Source organism: Schistocerca serialis, chromosome 2 (genome assembly GCF_023864345.2).
Source record: "Schistocerca serialis cubense isolate TAMUIC-IGC-003099 chromosome 2, iqSchSeri2.2, whole genome shotgun sequence".
Classification (NCBI taxonomy): Eukaryota; Metazoa; Arthropoda; class Insecta; order Orthoptera; family Acrididae; genus Schistocerca; species Schistocerca serialis.
The window spans coordinates 389,063,494-389,084,506 of record NC_064639.1 but is presented as its reverse complement, the minus strand read 5'-3'; the positions used below and the strand labels follow the sequence as shown (position 1 = coordinate 389,084,506).

Genomic DNA, 21,013 nt, shown 5'->3' with positions numbered 1-21,013 from the left:
CTGTATCCAGAAAGCCCTGTACAGGACCTGCAACATGTGGTCGTACATTATCCTGCTGAAATGTAGGGTTTTGCAGGGATCGAATGAAGGGTAGAGCAACGGGTCGTAACACATCTGAAATGTAACGTCCACTGTTCAAAGTGCTGTCAATGCGAACAAGAGGTGACCGAGATATGTAACCAATGGCACCCCATACCATCACGCCAGGTGAGACACCAGTATGGCAATGATGAATACACGCTTCCAATGTGCATTCACCGTGATGTTGCCAAACACGGATGCGACCATTATGATGCTGTAAACAGAACCTGGATTCATCCGAAAAAATGACGTTTTGCCATTCGTGCACCCAGGTTCATCGTTGAATACGCCATCACAGGCACTCCTGTCTGTGATGCAGCATCAAGGGTAACCACAGCCATGGTTTCCAAGCTGATAGTCCATGCTGCTGCAAACATTGTCGAACTGTTCGTGCAGATGGTTGTTGTCTTGCAAACGTCCCCATCTGTTGACTCAGGGATTGAGACATAGCTGCACAATCCGTTACAGCCATGCGAATAAGATGCCTGTCATCTCAACTTCTATTGATACGAGGCCATTGGGATCCAGCATGGCGTTCCGTATTACCCTCCTGAACCCACCGATTCCATGTTCTGCTAACAGTCAGTGGATCTCGACCAACGCGAGCAGCAATGTCGTGATATGATAAACCGCAATCGTGATAGGCTACAATCCGACCTTTATCAAAGTCGGAAATCTGATGGTATGCATTTCTCCTCCTTACATGAGGCATCACAACAACATTTCACCAGGCAATACTGGTCAACTGCTGTTTGTGTATGAGAAATCGGTTGGAAAATTTCCTCATGTCAGCATGTTGTAGGTGTCGCGACCAGTGCCAACCTTGTGTGAATGCTCTGAAAAGCTAATCATTTGCATATCACAGCATCTTGTTCCTGTCGGTTAAATTTTGTGTCTGTAGCACGTCATCTTCATGGTGTAGCAATTTTAATGCCCAGTAGTGTATACCATCAGCCTAGGTAAACAGCCAGTTCGGTTGAGACCCTTTCTGATTGCAAATCATTTGTTATTAAGAGTATTTTTCTATATAAGTGTTAGTAAATTTTATGGTGCATGATCTCGTAAAGAATTTTTGAAAATACGGACAAAATGAGATGGATTGATCATTTGTCATTGTTGTTTTATGTCTGGATTCCTTTCTTCATTGTTCTTTAGTATCCTTTGTATTGAGCTACTGTATCAACACTGGGGTTGACTGACAGATAAAGATTCCTTTCCAAAATGGAAAATCCATTTATTCCCTGCTTTAATTTTTGTTATTGTGGGTATTGGCCTAAATTAAGATGTATTTGTGGAAAAATAATTTTCGTGTAATGCAAACACTTACCTTGTTGTTGCTCTTCTCAGTCGAGACTGGTGTGATGCACTTCTTCTCCACACTACCCTATTCTGTGCAAGACTCTTCATTTCTGAATAACTGCTGCATCATACAGCCTTTTGGCTCTGCTTACTGTATTCAGCTCTTGGTTTCGCTGTACAATTTTTACACCCCACTCTCCCCTCCAACATTAATCTGGTGATCGATAGATGTCTCAGCCTGTACTCTCAACAGGTCCCTCCTTCTAGTTATGCTGTGCCACGACTTTCTTTCCTGCCCAATTCTATTCAGTGCCTCTTCATTAGTTACGTGATCTGCCCATCTAATATCCAGCATTCTTCTGTAGCACCACATTTCAAAAGCTGCTATTCTCTTCTCATCTTCTCTGTTTATTGTCCATGTTTCCCTTTTCCATACATGGCTACACTCCATACAAATACTTTCAGAAAAGACTCCCTAATACATAAACCTATATTCAATGTTAACACATTTCTTTTCTTTGGGAACGCTTTCCTTGCCATTGCCAGTCTGCATTTTGTATCCTCTCTACCTCAATCATCATCAGTTATTTTGCTGCTCAAATAACAAAACTCATCTACTACTTCAGGTGTCTCATTTCCTACTCTAATTCCCTCAGCATCACCTTGTTTTGCTTTTGTTGATGTTAATATTATATCCTCCTTCCAAGACACCGTCCATTCGTTTCAACTGCTCTTCCAAATCCTTTGCTGTCTCTGATAGAAGTACAGTGCAGTCAGCAAACCTCAAAGTTTTTGTTTCTTCTCCCTGAATTTGAACTCCTACTCCAAAGTTTTCTTTTGTTACATTTAATGCTTGCTCAATGTACAGATTGAATAACATCAGCAATAGGCTACAACCTTGTCTCATTCCCCTCTGAACCACTGCATCCCTTTCGTGTTCCTTGACTCTTATAACTGTCATCTGCTTTCTGTATGAGTCGTAAATAGCCTTTTGCTCTCTGTATTTCACACCTGCTACCTTCAGAATTTCAAGGTCAACATTATCAATAGCTTTCACTACATCTGCAAATGCTATGAATATAGGTCTGCCTTTCCTTAGCCTATCTCCCAGGACAAGTTGTATGGTCAGTATTTCCTCGCATGTTCCTACATTTCTCCAGAATCAAAACTGATCTTCCCTAAGGTTGGCATCTGTCGGTTCTTCCATTCTTCTGTAAATAATTTGTGTTAATAATACTTTGCCACACTATGATTTGTTGAAAGTCTTGTCCGCTTGACGCAGCAAGATCAGCCTCACTGTAAACTCTCAAATTTCATTCTCTGTCATACCAGAATATGTGTTTCACTCGATTTCATCCCAGTAGTTGCTTTTTCCATAGCTCAAGCAACTTTATTTACTGCTAAAGTCTGCTTCATCTTGATGATTCTCTTCATATCCAACAGGAGTTGAAATTATGTCAGTTTCTGCCCTTCGAAACTGTCCAATATTTGTTTTGTTTATTTGCCTTGACTTCCGGTAATTGTTCTGTCTCCATTTTGCTTCATGTTTATTCCAAGGAAACTGTCAATGACCCCAGTTGTTATATCAGATTTACATTAAAAAGTGTTCAGAAAAGCTGTAATTTCTTCTTTATCACTGCCAACAATTAGACCATCATCAAAATTCATTGCTACATAAAGTCTGTTTTCATTGTATTTGCAATCAAACGAAGTACAATCTGTAGCACTGTTGTGAAAACTTGATGTCTTTGTGACTCCCATAAAACATTTGTTCCAGCAGGGTGGTGCTTGTTGAACTCCATAGGCACTCTGTTTCAGGAGACACACTCGAAGAGTATTATCTTTGAAGCCTTCCGGTTATTCCATGTACACTTCATCATGAAGTAGTTGATTCATTTCTTTGAAGCAGCTATCACTAGCAAAACTCAAATGGTGTTATAACATGCAATAGGACTATATGCCTTTTCATAATCAGTTCCTGCTTGCTGAATACACCCATTAGCAACTAATTGGGCTTTGAAGTGAGTGCTTCCATCAGCTGCAGCTTTTCAATGTAGAATCTAGCGATTCTGCAATACTTTGGCATTTGTTGGTCATCCAGCTGACACCCAAGTATTGTTTCTCTTAAGTGCTTTTATTTTTTCAATAATAGCTTGCATCAATCTCACTTGACTGCAGTACTTCAGAAAAACTGTTTGGATCTTTATGTTAGCAAGCACTAATTTTTGTTAGCATCAAGAAGTCATCACTTTCTACTCACACTCATTTTCTTCATTGTCATCTGTTCTTATAAGTTTCAGAGGCTCTGGCTTTCAGGAATTCTGTTAATTCTACGTTATTGTTATCTGATACTTGACTTACTCCAGAGTCAAGTGTGTTAAATATTTCTTTGCATTGATTTGCTCTGGAAGCAGACTGCAAAGGAATGTAAAATTTTATATGATCACTACAGAAACTACAAACATTTCTGGCTTAAATTTTACATCATAACCAGTTTCTTTTTGGTGGGTATCCAGACTCTAAATCCAACAAGTTGTCCAAAAACAGCCTTGTCATCATACTTTGAGCAGAAATATTTGTTTCTGTGAACATAGCAGCCTGTGCAAAAATTCTGAGGTGATAAACTTTTCCTACTGGTTGGTAGTACAACAGAAAATTCATCTCAAACCAAAAACTTCCAATATGATTTAAAATTACTGCCCACAATCCTCTTGGTAGTTAACTTACATTCAGCATCGTATATGCAGCTTCAAGAATTGTTTTATTTTCACATTTGGCTACGCTGTTTTGTACAGAAGTATAGGTGGAGGAATAAGTAATTGTTTTCCCTTATCTCTGAGCAATACCTTAACTCTGTTGTTATTAAATTCTTTGCCTCCATCACTTCTAAATTGTTTAACAGCATGTCCTTTGCTTTGATCTTCATTTAAAAATTGTTGAATCATGTCATACATTTTACTGTTATACTTCAGAAAGAAAATTCAACAAAATTTACTGAAATCATCTTTAAAATATTGATTGGTCCACTGACAACCGTGTGGATTAATTCACCAGTACCTTGGAATGGTTTGCTCATTGTTTGAATCACATTATTTCGCTGACCGAATCTTTCATGGTATGTTTATAATGTTTCGCAAGATGTCACTAAGTGCACTTGACTATTCTTTTGTGGTCTGACAACATGTATATTTAACACGTACAACTCATTTTCCACATTGCCTGTCATGATGAAGTCATCGGTGGCTTCTTTCCGAATCCTAATGCGTTTACAATTGGACTTTATAATGTAGCTGTTAAATGCAGCTGCTCTGGCTGAGAACAAAGGAGCACTCTCATCGGGCACATATAAAACATTTTCCATTCTGGCACTGTACCATTCATTGTTTCATCTTATTTCAATATTAACTGTTCCTTGACCTAACATGTGCATATTAATATCTTGTCCTAATGATACCACTTCAGGAACACCAGATTCACTGTACAGAATGAATTATTGTTTATTGAGAGTGATATGCTTCATAACACCACTATCACAATACCATTTATTTATGTCAATATAATTTCTAGTTGATGAACCTATGGCGCATGAAGTAAATACAGCATTCCACTCATCTTCTCTTCTTGCCACACACTAGTGCAGTCAAGAACATTCAGTGGAAACTTCGTTGACTGATGACCTATTTGTTTACATTTATAGTATGGGAATTTTGGTTTGCTCACTCTTTCAGCATTATCTTTTTCCATGCATTAGAAATGTCAAATACAGTTCTTGTCAAATACAGATCTGTCTATTGTATTTTGCTCATGTAATTTAATGACATGAAGTTTTACAATAAGTTAATTCATACTATTGCTTTCTGCTGGTATTGTGTCCAAGATATCTTTAAAGTTATTGTGTGAAAAAATTCGACTATTTAATATTCTTTTGGATGATGTTTTCTAGTCATGTTTGTTTAATTCATCATTTGGAGCTGCAAAAATGTTTTGCTGCTTTGCTACATGTGTGCTAATATCTTCTGTTTCATCATATTTGACCCCAAAAAATATTCCAATTTTCAAGTTTAGCATGCTGCTGTGTTTAAATTGTGCACATTGTTTGTTCCATATTTCTTTACTTTTTTGCATGTCAGCCCAAGTTCAGTAACTGGTTTGCTTAGAGCGCTTGCTATCAGACATGCTACTTTCATGTCGTTAATTTGCTATTCTGGATATGCTGCCTTGTATTCAGTTGTTACTTTCAAAGGTAATGCTACAGGTTGTAATGTCTTAGAGTTCATATGGAAAAGGATTTAGAAGCATATTTCGCTAGGTTGGTTGGTTGGTTGGTTGGTTTGGGGGAAGAGACCAAACAGCGAGGTCATCGGTCTCATCGGATTAGGGAAGGACGGAGAAGGAAGTCGGCCATGCCCTTTCAAAGGAACCATCCCGGCATTTGCCTGGAGTGATTTAGGGAAATCACGGAAAACCTAAATCAGGATGGCCGGACACGGGATTGAACCGTCATCCTCCCGAATGCAAGTTTCTCTAGGGGAAAGATAGATACGGCCTATGGAAAAATTAAAGAGGCTTTTGGAGGAAAGAGAAGCAGATGTGTGAATATCAAGAGCTGGATGGAGATGAAAAACTAGTCCTAAGCCAAGAAGGGAAAGCTGAATGGTGGAGGGAGTATGTAGAGGATACATACAAGGGAGATAAACTTGAAGGAAATGTTATAGAAATGGAAGAGAAAGTAGATGGAGAGGAGATGGGTGATATGATACTGCAAGAAGAATTTTACAGTGCACTGAAAGACCTAAATCGAAACAAGGCTCCAGGATCAGAACTACTAACAGCTTTGAGAGATCCATCCATGACAAAACTCTTCCACCTGGTGTGAGATTTATGAGACAGTTGATATACCCTCAGATTTCAAGAAGAATGTAATCATTCCATTTCCAAAGAAAGCAGGTACTGACAACTGTGAATATTACCAATAAGTCATGGTTGCAAAATACTAACATGAATTCTTTATAGGAGAATGGAAGAACTGGTAGAAGCCGACCTTAGGGGAGATCAGTTTGGATTCTACATCTACATCTACATCCATACTCCGCAAGCCACCTGACGGTGTGTGGCGGAGGGTACCCTGAGTACCTCCATCGGTTCTCCCTTCTATTCCGTTAGACACTGGACTCGCATTCGGGAGGACGACGGTTCAATCCCGCGTCCGGCCATCCTGATTTAGGTTTTCCGTGATTTTCCTAAATCGCTCCAGGCAAATGCCGGGATGGTTTCTTTGAAAGGGCATGGCCGACTTCCTCCCCCATCCTTCCCTAATCCGATGAGAGCGATGACCTCGCTGTCTGGTCTCCTTCCCCAAACAACCCAACCCCTTCTATTCCAGTCTCGTATTGTTCGTGGAAAGGAGGATTGTCGGTATGCTTCTGTGTGGGCTCTAATCTCTCTGATTTTATCCTCATGGTCTCTTCGCAAGATATACGTAGTAGGGAGCAATATACTGCTTGACTCTTCGGTGAAGGTATGTTCTCGAAACTTTAACAAAAGCCCGTACCGAGCTACTGAGCATCTCTCCTGCAGAGTCTTCCACTGGAGTTTACATATCATCTCCGTAATGCTTTCGCGATTACTAAATGATCCTGTAACGAAGCACGCTGCTCTCCGTTGGATCTTCTCTATCTCTTCTATCAACCGTATCTGGTACGGATCCCACACTGCTGAGCATTATTCAAGCAGTGGGCGAACAAGCGTACTGTACCCTACTTCCTTTGTTTTTGGATTGCATTTCCTTAGGATTCTTCCAATGAATCTCAGTCTGGCATCTGCTTTACCGACGATCAACTTTATATGATCATTCCATTTTTAATCACTCCTAATGCGTACTCCTAGATAATTTATGGAATTAACTGCTTCCAGTTACTGACCTTCTATTTTGTAGCTAAATGATAAGGGATCTATCTTTCTATGTATTCGCAGCACATTACACTTCTCTACATTGAGATTCAATTGCCATTCCCTGCACCATCCATCAATTCGCTGCAGATCCTCCTGCATTTTAGTACAATTTTCCATTGTTACAACCTCTCGATACACCACAGCATCATCTGCAAAAAGCCTCAGTGAACTTCCGATGTCATCCACCAGTTCATTTATGTATATTGTGAATAGCAACGGTCCTATGACACTCCCCTGCGGCACACATGAAATCACTCTTACTTCGGAACACTTCTCTCCATTGAGAATGACATGCTGCGTTCTGTTATCTAGGAACTCCTCAATCCAATCACACAATTGGTCTGATAGTCCATATGCTCTTACTTTGTTCATTAAATGACTGGGGGGAACTGTATCGAACGCCTTGCGGAAGTCAAGAAACACGGCATCTACCTGTGAACCCGTGTCTACGGCCCTCTGAGTCTCGTGGACGAATAGCTTGAGCTGGGTTTCACACGACCGTCTTTTTTGAAACCCATGCTGATCCCTACAGAGTAGATTTCTAGTCTCCAGAAAAGTCATTATACTCGAACGTAATACGTGTTCCAAAATTCTACAACTGATCGACGTTAGAGATATAGGTCTATAGTTTTGCACATCTGTTCGACGTCCCTTCTTGAAAACGGGGATGACCTGTGCCCTTTTCCAATCCTTTGGAACGCTACGCTCTTCTAGAGACCTAAAGTACACCGCTGCAAGAAGGGGGGCAAGTTCCTTCGTGTACTCTGTGTAAAATTGAACTGGTATCCCATCAGGTCCAGCGGCCTTTCCTCTTTTGAGCGATTTTAATTGTTTCTCTATCCCTCTGTCGTCTATTTTGATATCTACCATTTTGTCATCTGTGCGACAATCTAGAGAAGGAACTGCAGTGCAGTCTTCCTCTGTGAAACAGCTTTGGAAAAAGACATTTAGTATTTCGGCATTTAGTCTGTCATCCTCTGTTTCAGTACCATTTTGGTCACAGAGTGTCTGGACATTTTGTTTTGATCCACCTACCGCTTTGACGTAAGACCAAAATTTCTTAGGGTTTTCTGCCAAGTCAGTACATAGAACTTTACTTTCGAATTCATTGAACGCCTCTCCTCACACTACATTTCGCTTCGCGTAATTTTTGTTTGTCTGCAAGGATTTGGCTATGTTTATGTTTGCTGTGAAGTTCCCTTTGCTTCCGCAGCAGTTTTCTAACTGGGTTGTTGTACCAGGGTGGCTCTTTTCCACCTCTTACGATCTTGCTTGGCACATACTCATCTAACGCATATTGTACGATGGTTTTGAACTTTGTCCACTGATACTCAACACTATCTGTACTTGAGACAAAACTTTTGTGTTGAGCCATCAGGTACTCTGAAATCTGCTTTTTGTCACTTTTGCTAAACAGAAAAATCTTCCTACCTTTTTTAATATTTCTATTTACGGCTGAAATCATCGATGCCGTAACCGCTTTATGATCGCTGATTCCCTGTTCTGCGTTAACTGTTTCAAATAGTTCGGGTCTGTTTGTCACCAGAAGGTCTAATATGTTATCGTCACGAGTCGGTTCTCTGTTTAACTGCTCAAGGTAGTTTTCAGATAAAGCACTTAAAAAAATTTCACTGGATTCTTTGTCCCTGCCACCCGTTATGAACGTTTGAGTCTCCCAGTCTATATCCGGCAAATTAAAATCTCCACCCAGAACTATAACATGGTGGGGAAATCTACTCAAAATATTTTCCAAATTATCCTTCAGGTGCTCAGCCAAAACAGCTGCTGAGCCAGGGGGCCTATGGAGACATCCAATTACCATGTCTGAGCCTGCTGTAACCGTGACCTTCACCCAAATCATTTCACATTTCGGATCTCCGTCAATTTCCTTCGATACTATTGCACTTCTTATCGCTATAAACACGCCTCCCCCTTCACTGTCCAGTCTGTCTCTGCGGTATACATTCCAATCTGAGTTTAGGATTTCATTACTGTTTGTGTCTGGTTTCAGCCAACTTTCTGTCCCTAGTACTATATGGGCGTTGTGACCGTTTATTAATGAGAGCAGTTCTGGGACCTTTCTATAGACGCTCCTGCAGTTTACTGGAGAAATGCAAGAAAGTGCATCGCCATACTTACCCTACGACTCATCTTAGAAAGGCAAACCTACATTTATAACATTTGTAGACTTGGGGAAAACTTTTGAGAATGTTGATGGAATAGTGTCTTTGAATTTCTGAATGTAGCAGGGAGCACAAGGCTGTTTACAACTTGTACTGAAACAGGACAGCAGTTATTAAGTGTCAAGGGGCATGAAAGGGAAGCAGTGGTTGAGAAGGGAGTGAGACAGTGTTCTAGCTGTAAGGAAACCAAAGAAAAATTAGGAGTAGGAATTAAAGTTCAGGGGAAGAAATGATAACTTTGAGGTTTGCCTATGACATTGCAATTCTGTCAGAGACACCAAAGGTCTTGGAATAGCAGTTGAATGGAATGACTTGTGTCTTGAAAGGAGGATATAATATGAACAACAACAAAAGCAAAACAAGGGTAATAGAATGTAGTCAAATTAGGTGATGCTGAGGGAATTACAGTAGGAAACGAGAACACTTAAAGTAGTAGATGAGTTATGCTACTTGGGGAGCAAAATAACTGATGATGGCCAAAAACCTTTTCTGGTTGAGAGAGGATATAAAATGTAGACTGGGAATGGTAAGGAAAGCATTCTTGAAGAAGAGAAATTGGTTAACATTGAATATTGATTTAAGTGTTAGGAAACCTTTTCTAAAAGTATATTGTATAGAGTGTAGCCACATAAGGAAGTAAAACATGGGTGGTAAACAGTTTAGACAAGAACATAATTGAAGCTATCAAAATTTAGTGCTACACAAGAATGCTGAAGATTAGATGGGTAGATCACGTAACTAATGAGGAGTTACTGAATATAATTGGGGAGAAAAGAAATTTGTGGCACAACCTGACTAGAAAAAGGGAATGGTTGATAGGACACATTCTGAGACTGGAAGGGATCACATGCTTAGTATTGGAGGAAAGTGTACGGTGTTAAAATTGTAGAGGGAGACCAAGAAATGAATTCAGTAAGCAGATTCTGAAAGATGTAAGTTGCAGTAGTTATTCAGAGAAGAAGAGGTTTGCACAGGACAACTACATATGGAAAACAATGATATTTCAAAAATTACCAAGGAATAACACTTTAAAGTGAATGTAAAAACATTTTTTTTTTATTTTATCACAACAGTTTGGACACTATAATCTGTAACCATTGGGACAGTACCCATCCGTGAAGTGTTTTACTGACCTGTTGTCAGACTTATTGTCAATAATTCTTTAGAATGTGTTACTGGAATTTCTCCATCTAGTGCTGAAGTAGGACCAGCATTAATGATAAAGACAGCTGCCGATACCACTTTTGATCAAAACTGCTTCTCAAGTTTGCATCCAAGGAACCATGCAGTGAGCCTTTTCAGTGATAGTACCTTTTAGTCATACTGCCACTTCATTTTGCAGAGGTATGTACTTTATCATAACTTGAACTGCAATCCCTTTGCTTCAAAGAACTTGACCATCTCATTTGTAAAATATTCATGGCCATTGTTACATATAAATTTGCTGAGTTTCATGTTTAAATGAGCAACAGATATGCCATAGTATGATTTAAAATAATAAAACAAATAATGAAACACCTGAAATTTTGATTGAAATAATCTATATTAGCTGAAAGGCAACCACTCTCCTATAGCCAATTGATGTGTGGAGAACAGAAACGTGTAACAGAAAACAGCATTCACACTAGTTTTCGCAAAAGTACACACAGCCACAGAAACACACACTCCTGTTGCCTTTCCTGTATTTTATATGTTGCTCCACCCAGGAATTTCCATTATGGTTATAAAATAAAACTTTTATGTCTTTACTGATTTTTCTACATTTTTGTTTTTCAGATTCTTATTGAAAGCTTAATGTTCTATGTCTACACTTACACATGTCAGAGGCTACCTTCTTTCTAATTGAAGTTAGCAGATCAAACCTATTTCTACAGCAGTTAACACAAATCTGCCTGAAACTGTCCTACGTCAGTGTCCTCTGTTTTCTGTTCCACTTCCCACCTCTCTTAACTCCTCTCTATCTGTAACAATCCAAATTTTTTTCTACCTTTATCGAATTCAGCCTAAAGAGCAATAGTCTTCCCCTCTTCTTCCACTATCTGTCTATCTCTATTTGACATTCCGCATGACCACTGGTGGGTCTCATTTACTTCCCCAATGCCCACGCCACCCCATTGGAGAAAACAACCACCACTGCAAAGCGAAACCCAAAGGTAACAATCTTACAGGAGGTCAAAACTTTATGTTCATTGTATTTAACAGCAATTTGGCAAGAATAATTTAATAGTTTATGGAGCAAACGGGAAAACACATTTAGAAAATTTGGGCCCATGTGCCAGTAACTGCAAACAGACAAGGACATGTTCAGATCGTTGAACCAAAACACTTATGACTTAAACTATCTTCCATGAACTTGCCTAGGTAATAAACAAGTAATACAGTAGAACTTAATCAAAGCCGAACATGTGTAACTTGGAAATCTGGCCAAACCATACAAATGTTTCAGCCCCAATGCATTCAATACACTTTTATATACTAATTTCTTTGCATAAACCAGAGTGTGCCTAAAGTGGAAATTGAATGAAAATTTTAAACCCAATTGATAATTTATTGTATAATATGGAAAAAAAGCTTATATAGTACTAATGCCTTACTGTATACCTTAGTTATTCATTTTTATACAAGGATGCTACTTTTTACACAAAGACTGTACAACCTTGACAATGCTGTTATTTGAAAGAGATGACTGTTGTTCCATTAAATAATGTTTTACCAGGTAAGGTCAAGTACTCCAAAGCTATGCACTACCTGCATTATTTCCTGACAATCTCAGCTGACTTGTAGGACTTTTAAGAGACTACACGATAAAGGAAGAAAAACTAAAACTCTGCTCAAACAGGCCATGAAGGCCCAACAGTACCGATTGGCCACCATGTCATCCTTCGCCCACAGGCATCACTAGATGTGGATATGGATGCGTATGTGGTCAGCACACTGCTCTTCCAGCTGTACGTTAGTTTAAAAGACCAGAGCCGCTACTTCTCCATCAAGTAGCTCCTCAATGAGTGACAACACAATGTCAAACAAAAAGTATTTCCTGCTAAAACATACTAAGATTAAGGTAATCAACATGAGTGAGAAGGACAAATGCTCTGTGCAGGAAATAATGCTGCATTTCAGATGTGATAAAATACAAATTTATGAAACTTAACAAATAAGGATAAGATATGGGATGAATGGATGAAAAGGAAGGGGCAAATGAAAAGAAAGGCAAAGAAGATGGAGAGTGAAGACCTCAACAAGATAATGTGGGAAGGGTTTGTAAGTGTGTGGGCCAAAACATTATCTTTCTCTGGACCTGTGTTGCACAGGGAAGCTCTGAAAGTCACTAAAGGGCTTGGGAATGTGGAGTTTAAGGCATTCCAGACGTAGGCCTAACATCTTTTGCAATTAAGTGTGTGGGGAAGCTAAGAATGTGCACAAAAACACAGCAACAGTGTGGATGGCAATACTGCACAACTTAATTGCGAATAATGACCAGAAAGACGTTATCAGTGTCAATGAGGTGTGTCTATTTTACTACACACTTCCTTCAAAATCTCAAGCAACTCAGGGTGAAAAGTGTATAAGTGGATAAATATCCAAGGAAAGACTCAATATACTGCTGTGTGGAAACATGTTAGGTGAAATGGATAAGCCAGTGATGATTGGGAAGGTGGCAAAACCCTGTTGTTTCAATAAGCTTCCAATCACAAGGCGAAACAATAAAATGGCATGGATGGTGAGTGTTTTTATGGAGGAGTCATTGGGTGCTTTGAATGCTAAAACGAAGAAAGGACACCACCAAGTTCTTGTTTTCCTAAACAGTGCTACCTCCCATCAGAAATTAAAGTTATCAAATGTGAAATTGGCTTGGTTCCTGCAAGATTCAATCAGCTACACACAACCAATGGACCAGTGGTCTTCATATTTCTAGTCCCATTATCGGTGATTATTGATGCCGTCTCTTATTCTTTGTGTTGAAGAAGCTGAATGTGCATTTTCTCTTGCACAGTTAGTTTTTTGTCCTGGATCCAGTACACTGGACTGGTTTTGCAGTAATGGAAATAAAGCCTGAAACTTTCACTAAATGCTTCAATAAAACAGGGTCTGGAGGTGATGAATGAGATGCTTCCATACTCATAGAAGCTCAAGAAAATGCAGCAGAAATTGCTGAATTAATTCAAGCCCAAAAACATAACTTTTGTAGTCCAGATGACTATATTCTAAGTGATGACTTTTAGCCATCACATTCCTCTTTTACTTCAGCAACAGATCTAACAGAAATCTGTAACACAGAAGATTATGAGGAGGAAACAACACAAGAAAAGAGGAGAAAATGATGTGTCTAAAAAAATCAACACGCTTGAAGAAGCTATTGCATTCATAAACAATATTATGCAGTTTGCAGCACACACAAATTCTCCCAACTATTGGAACTATTATATAGTGGAAAAAATTGTTTGAAAAAGAAACAATTTTGAATAAAATATTCAAACAAGTTTACCTCCTTGATATTTGGCAAAAAGGGCCCTTTTTGTAGCAAGGACATTATTTACTTAAAGCAGATGCTCAAACTGGTGTCCCTCTGATGTGACACATGCTTGGTAATGTCATACAGTGCTGCAACCACATGCATAGCTGTATGTCCATGGGAACACCTTCCAGCAGTCCGGGTAGCGTTTCTTGCAGAAAGTGAAGGTAGTTTGCCCTGGTAAGTTGGGGAGGTAGTCGACCCAGTCCTATCAGATGGTCACCCACAGTGCCTGCCTAAGTGTTAAGTGAAAATCGTTCTTGGTGTCCACGGACATATGTGATATGAGGATTTCCCCTTCCCCAGTAATGAACATTTAAAGTGTTGTAAAGGCCATCCCAATGGAGGGTGCACTCATTGGTAAACAACATAATGGCGGGAAAGTCGGGATCTCGTTCAACATGTCGCAGAAACAACCAGCAAAACCCGAGCATGTGTTCGCAGTCCACCACAGGATTTAGGATTTAGACAAGGTGGAAACCAAATGGATGGTGGCTGTCATGCCTCAAAACCTACCAGACTAACCAAGGAGGGATCCTCACATCATGTCCAACCACTCAAGAACTTGTCGTAGGTGCTTCCTCGAGAACAGTCTCTTCAAATGCAGCATCCCATTGTGTTTGTGGTCTTCCACCATCACCATGATGTCCTGCTAATGAGCCTGTTTCACTAAGTCGCCAGTGAATTGCTGTATCAGTTTGTGGGTGTGGGTGGCATCTTGTTAGGTACTGTTCCTCATACAACCGTCGAGCTTCATGCACGTTACCGTCGGCTAGTCCATAAACAAAAACCAATATCTCATTGTTCTTCAAATGAATACTGTGCTGCCATGCTTACTGTATGACTAAATTGCAGGTGATGTGTGTATGCTCCGAAGCAAAGCTTACACGTGAATGCCTCTGACATGAGGTGGAGACACATAGCAAGACTTTTGACATGTGTGCCTACCACATTGGGGTAGTGATGGGGTGAGGGACGTTTGTGTGTATGAACTGACAACCATAGCACTGCCTGTCAACTGATGACCGCCAACAGGGCAATCCCATGGCCAATCGGAGTGTGTGGCACCAAGTTTCTGTAGTTCAAAAATGGTGTGTTGTTGACCTACACAACATTAGTTCCTACTGGCATCAGCTATTCAGGATTAAAATTTTGAGACAATTTTTCTCCACCCTGTATATGTACAACAATAAATTAATTTAAAGTTATAGAAAAAAATAAAGACATGCTGTGTTATTTATCAGCTGGTGTAACAGCCTAGTGATATATTGTACAATATGCAGTATGTCAGCATTAACTGTACAGGAGTAAAGCCATCCAACATTTATAATGGTATGCTTTGGGGTGTGCCTGCTACTTGAGAAGCTTTATGTAGCCTTGTTTGTTTTGTGTGCTGCGGAAACTTGTCCAATTTGGAAAATTATTGTAGTCCCATGAGATTCTGTTCTGAGTAAGTTTTACTGTACCAACTTAGTTAATTTGCAATGAAAACTAATTAAACAAAATTATCCCTGTTTTTTGTGCTAAAAATATAAACAAAATTAATGGCTACAATGTTATTTAGAAACTTTCCCTATTTTTTCAAATTCATATCAAAAGGAGTGAGACTTCCAGTAGAAAGCTTAGAACAGACACACATGAATACATGAATTTAAAATTTACAGTTGTTATAATGAGTTAAATAACTTGTCTTCATGGGAGCACATAAACTGGAGTTACTGTTAACTATTCTTGAATTTGGATGCATTAAGGTTACAGGAACTATTTGAAAGTAAAAATAAAATAAAATGTTTCTTTGCATGTACAGGACAGTTATACTCGACGAACCAACAGCTGGTGTGGATCCATATTCGAGGAGAGCAATCTGGGAAGTGCTTGTTAAATACAAAACAGGTAACATTAACTTAAAAGTGTTCTCTTTGTTTTGTGTACATGATCGCACTTGTTATGTGCCCTACATATTTTTGCCGTGTATCATATTGATCGCAACACTACACAGGTGACTTTCCTTCTGGCAGCTTGATTATTGCTTGCTATTCTGTGTTGTGTGCACATTTATCTTAGCATGTCTTTCACATGGTCTTCTCTGTCAAATTTGTAGTTATTGTTCATTTCTTATGTTCTGTGGTTGATCCTATCTTCTGATTTATTCAGCTCTTTGTTTACATACCTTCATACAGCTACAGCAATAGAAAGATAATGATGACACCTGTTTGTAACCACACTATCTCCATTATTGTGGTGTACTGACTAGGATGGTAATGTGAACTATATTGACGATGAGTAACTGAAGCAGAACTTTTATGTAGTTTTTCAGTATACTATAGCATAAAAAATTACCATGGGAAAATGTGTTGCAAATAAAACTTTACTTGCAGTCTTTATCTTCAAAAGAATTCTGTAGTCTTGAATGAATTTAATAACTTTACTTTGCAGATGTTAAAAGCTTACTTCTCTGATTTTGTCGTGGATTCATTTTTACATCACGTTCTTTGATGAAGCGAGGCCTTCAATGACCGCTGTAGCAGAATATTATGAAAGAATCTTTCACAAAACCTAAAGAAATTTTGGTCAAATGTAATGGCTGTTAGAGGCACCTAAGATAGTGTCCAGTAACTGACGAATGAGGCAGGAACTGGAACTGAGCATAGTAAAGCAAGGGCAGAAATGCTTAACTTTGTTTTAAGATATTCTTTTACAAAGGAAACACAGGAGAATTTCTCCAATTTAATCCTCGTACCACTGTAAATATGAAACAAGTGTTAGTGTCAGTTGTGTTGAGAAACATCTGAAACTGTTAAAACTAAGCAAAGCCCCAGGGACCAATGGAATTCCTGTCAGGTTCTATACTGACTTTGTGTCTGAGTTAGCGCCTCTTTGAACTATAATGTATCGTAAGGCCTGGAACCAAAAACCATGCCCAGTAGTTTGAAGAAAGCACAGGTCACATCTGTTTATAAGAAGGGTGTTAGAAATTATCCACAGAACTACTGTGTCCAATATCCTCGGTATCAATTTTGTGTAGAATCTTAGAACACTTTCTGAGCTCAAACAGAATGAGGTATCTGGAACAGGATGACCCCTTCCTGGATAACCAGCATGTCTTCCATAAACACTGATCACATGAAACCCAACTCACACTTTTCTGACATGACATACTGAAAACTTTTAATCAAGGTACTCAGGTAGATACAATCTTTCTTGATTTTCAAAAAGCGTTTGACTCAGTACCACAACTATGCTTATTGTCAAAAGGACGATCATATGGGGTATCAGTTTTTACTTGTGACTGAGGATATTTTTGGTAGGGAGGAAGCAGCATGTTATCTAGGATGGAGAGTCATTTTCAGATGTAGAAGTAACTTTGGGTGTGCCCCAGGAAAGTGTGTTGCGGCCCTTGCTGTTCACAATGTATTATTAATGCCCTTGTGGACAATGTTATTAGTAACCTCAGACTTTTTACAGATGATGCATCTGTAATGAAGTACTGTCTGAATGAAGTTGCATAAATATTCAGTCAGATCTTTATAAGATTTCAAACTGGTGCAAACGCTGGATATGTGCTTTAAATGTCCATAATTGTAAAAATGTGCGCTTCATAAAATGAAAAAAGATAGCATCCTATAATATCAATAAATCATAGTTGAAATTGACCAACTCATACAAATACCTGGGTATAAAGCTTTGTTGGCATATGAAATGATTTGATCAGTCTACAAAGGAGACTGCGTACAAATCACTCATGCAAGTCATTGTGGAATATTGCTCAAGTGTGTGGGACTGTACCAAATAGGACTAGCAGGAGATATTGAATGTATACAGAGAAGCATGAATAGTCACAGATTTGTTTGACCTGTGTGAGTTTGTTATGGAGATGCTGAAAAAACTGGACTGGCAGCCTCTTGAAGATAGATGTAATCAGTCCTGGGAAAGACTACTTAAAAAGATTCATGAACCAGCTTTAAATGGTAACCTTAAGAATATACTGCAACCCTAGGAATTGTGAGGGCAAGGTTAGATTAATTACAGCACACACAGAGTCATTTAAACAATCATTCTTTCTGCACTTCAAATGTGAATGGTACAGGAAGAAACTCTAATAATTGGTACAATGGGATGTACCCTTTGCCACACATTTCACAGTGGCTTGCAGAGTATAGAAGTAGATAGTTTGTAGGACATCTCTTGCCTTCTTCTCATTTGTTGTAAATGTCTTAAACATCTTAAATTAAATGAGACATTTCGACAAGTGTAGGGAAAATCACAAAAAAAAAATTGTAGTAATAAAGACTGAAATAACAGTGATAGCATGAAAGCATTATAATACTAGGGTCATTCAGTAACTAAAGGGACAAACATACGTAGTAAGGGCAGTGCCTAATACACGTAATTGGAACTTATGTAAGTGTTAGCTGGCGACCTTACTGTGAATGTTAGTCTTTTTTTTTTTATTAATATTTACAGAAACATAGCAACTAAGGTCTTACTTACAATGGTATGTGTGCCAGAAGAAAGTACGTTTGGGGAACAGAAATCTACAACCCAGTTTTTACTTTTGGAAACTGTATAACCATCAGAAATATTCTCTTGGATGAAACAAACACTGCATGAACTGTGTTCGTTTTATATGTGGGTGAAAAAGTTTAAAAATGATCACGAAAGTTTAACCAACAAGCATGATTCCAGGTGCCTGGTAACAGTATCGACCTCACTGTAGAAAGCTCATAATGATTCAGTTATCCAAAAAGATTGTTGAATTGCAGTGGAACAAACTGCTGAAAAAATGTTGAGCAAGTATTGGCACAACTCATTCCACTTTTCAAAATAACCTAAGCTACTGTAAGACTTGTGCAAAGTGGGTTCTCAGAGACTTTTCAGGTCACCACAAGGAACAGAGACTTCACGTTTACACTGAGCTCAAAAATCATTATGTGCTGAAGGTGTCACATTTTTGACATTATTTTAAGTGATTGTGAAATTTGTATACAGCATTTTGAGCCAGAATTCAAGCATCAAAGCATGCAGTGGAAACACCATGAATTGCAGGTCCATAAGGAATACAGAATGTAACCACCAGCTAGTAAGGTCATATTAACCATCATTTGGAGTGCCCATGATCTGGTTTTCTGAGATTTTTTTGGATAAATGACAGAATACCTATAACCTATATTGCTTGGGCATGGTTGAGAAAAAAGTAAAGTCGGACCGAAGAGGAAATATCCAGGATGGCAGAAGAAAGGCATGCTGTTCCTTCAAAACAATGCTCGACCTCATACAACACAATTGTTTCAAAGCTTCTGCTTCATCTCCCTTCGAGCTCTGGCCTTGATGCTCCAGATTTTTGTTTGTTTGGTCTAATGTAGGAAGCTTTGCATGGCATAAAGTTCAGTGGCAACAAAGAGGTAAAAAAAAGGTACAAAACTGGCTTTGAGATCAAATTAAATAAGTATGCCCTGAAGAGAAAAGAAGACTCATAAGAAGATAGGATAAGTGAATAGAAATTTTGGGTATTACATGGAAAAATTGGCAAAAAGTTGTATTGATTTAATAAACCTCTTTTGCTGTGCAGTTATTTGTCTGTTTAATTATTAAATGACCCTTGCATGTAATGAAAATATTAAACAGAAATTAAAGTTGTGAGCTGACTGATCTGGAAATCAAACGTATCACTACCCAGCAAACAGAAAAGATGTTGAGCAGCAGACAGGATTGTTGACAAGTTGGCAAGTTACGCTTATATCAAAGTTCCTCTTCAGAGTGAATGAGAAAATGGGAAAGAAAAAAGTATGTAGAGAAAGAGAATGGCTGGAAGACGAAAACAAATAATTTGTGTGAGAGATAATGGATTTTAAATATTTTCTGCATGCCTGCCTATTGCTCAGTGTCTCTACCATATGGCGAACACTGATCTGTCATTATATACCATATAGGATGGGCAAAATAAACTGATCCAAAAAATATTTATAAGACTGACACAGAATAGCCCTCATTATTGAAGAGGAGAACTGCTCATCGCAGAAAATCGTGGAAGTCTCGACTTTGATGCACCAATCAGTTGCTATCACATTTCTGTGCATGCATTTCTCTCTCATGCTGTTCATGCTGTGTCCCGAGTGCTTCATTGTGTCGTTATGTTTGTTTGAGTGAGAGTAGCAGACATGTGTGGTGACCAATTGAATGCAACACAAAACGGTGCTCAATGATAGGATGGTGCGTCTTCCTCGCTGAGTGTTACACAAAACACAGTTCATGCAAAATATGTGTGAAACCATTCATGCAGTACTGTAGAACTGGTAGTGTTTTGGCATAATTTGTGGCAAAATGACGTGAAATGTCATAAAAATTATAACTATCTGATAATAGTACAGACACCAGAAAACATTTTTAAGTGAAGGGAGGCCTGGAATAAAGTCCAAAGAAATCTTAATGTTGTTTATTTGTGTAACTGAGGCTTAAGAGCTCGTTGCATCAAAACTTCATCAGTACCCATTGAAGCAATAAATAACATTTGAAAAAGTTCTCTTTGAAAAATTATCCTTGATTATTGAATGAAGTTATCTACTTAACTAATTCAGAAGGAAAAACTTATAAACTAAATACTGAAAGAAAAAAATTTACATTTGTTAAACATATATCATGAAGTCTATATACAGATTAGATTAGATTAGATTAGATTAATACTAGTTCCATGGATCATGAATACGATATTTCGCAATGATGTGGAACGAGTCGAATTTTCCAATACATGACATAATTAGGTTAATTTAACAACATACTTAAGTTAATATAACAACTTTATTTTTTGTGTTTTTTTGTTTTTCTTTATTTTTTATTTTATTTTTATTTTTTTTATTTTTTATTTTTTTTTAATATTTTTGTTTTTTTTTTCTTTTTTTCTTAATTTATATCTAAAAATTCCTCTATGGAGTAGAAGGAGTTGTCATTCAGAAATTCTTTTAATTTCTTCTTAAATACTTGTTGGTTA

General features: G+C 38.4%; 1 protein-coding gene across 4 annotated transcripts in view; it reads left to right on the top strand.

Annotated features, from left to right (window-relative positions):
* The window catches only part of LOC126457215 (ATP-binding cassette sub-family A member 7-like), a 594,847-nt gene that overhangs the window by 264,758 nt on the left and 309,076 nt on the right, over positions 1-21,013 (top strand). For all 4 annotated transcript variants that reach the window (XR_007585450.1, XM_050093334.1, XM_050093335.1 and 1 more), the window contains exon 23: positions 15,836-15,921. Coding sequence is in view for 3 of the 4 variants with exons in the window: in XM_050093334.1 (XP_049949291.1) it covers positions 15,836-15,921 (86 nt within the window). In the remaining variant the exon portion in view is untranslated. The remainder of the gene's footprint in view (positions 1-15,835; positions 15,922-21,013) is intronic.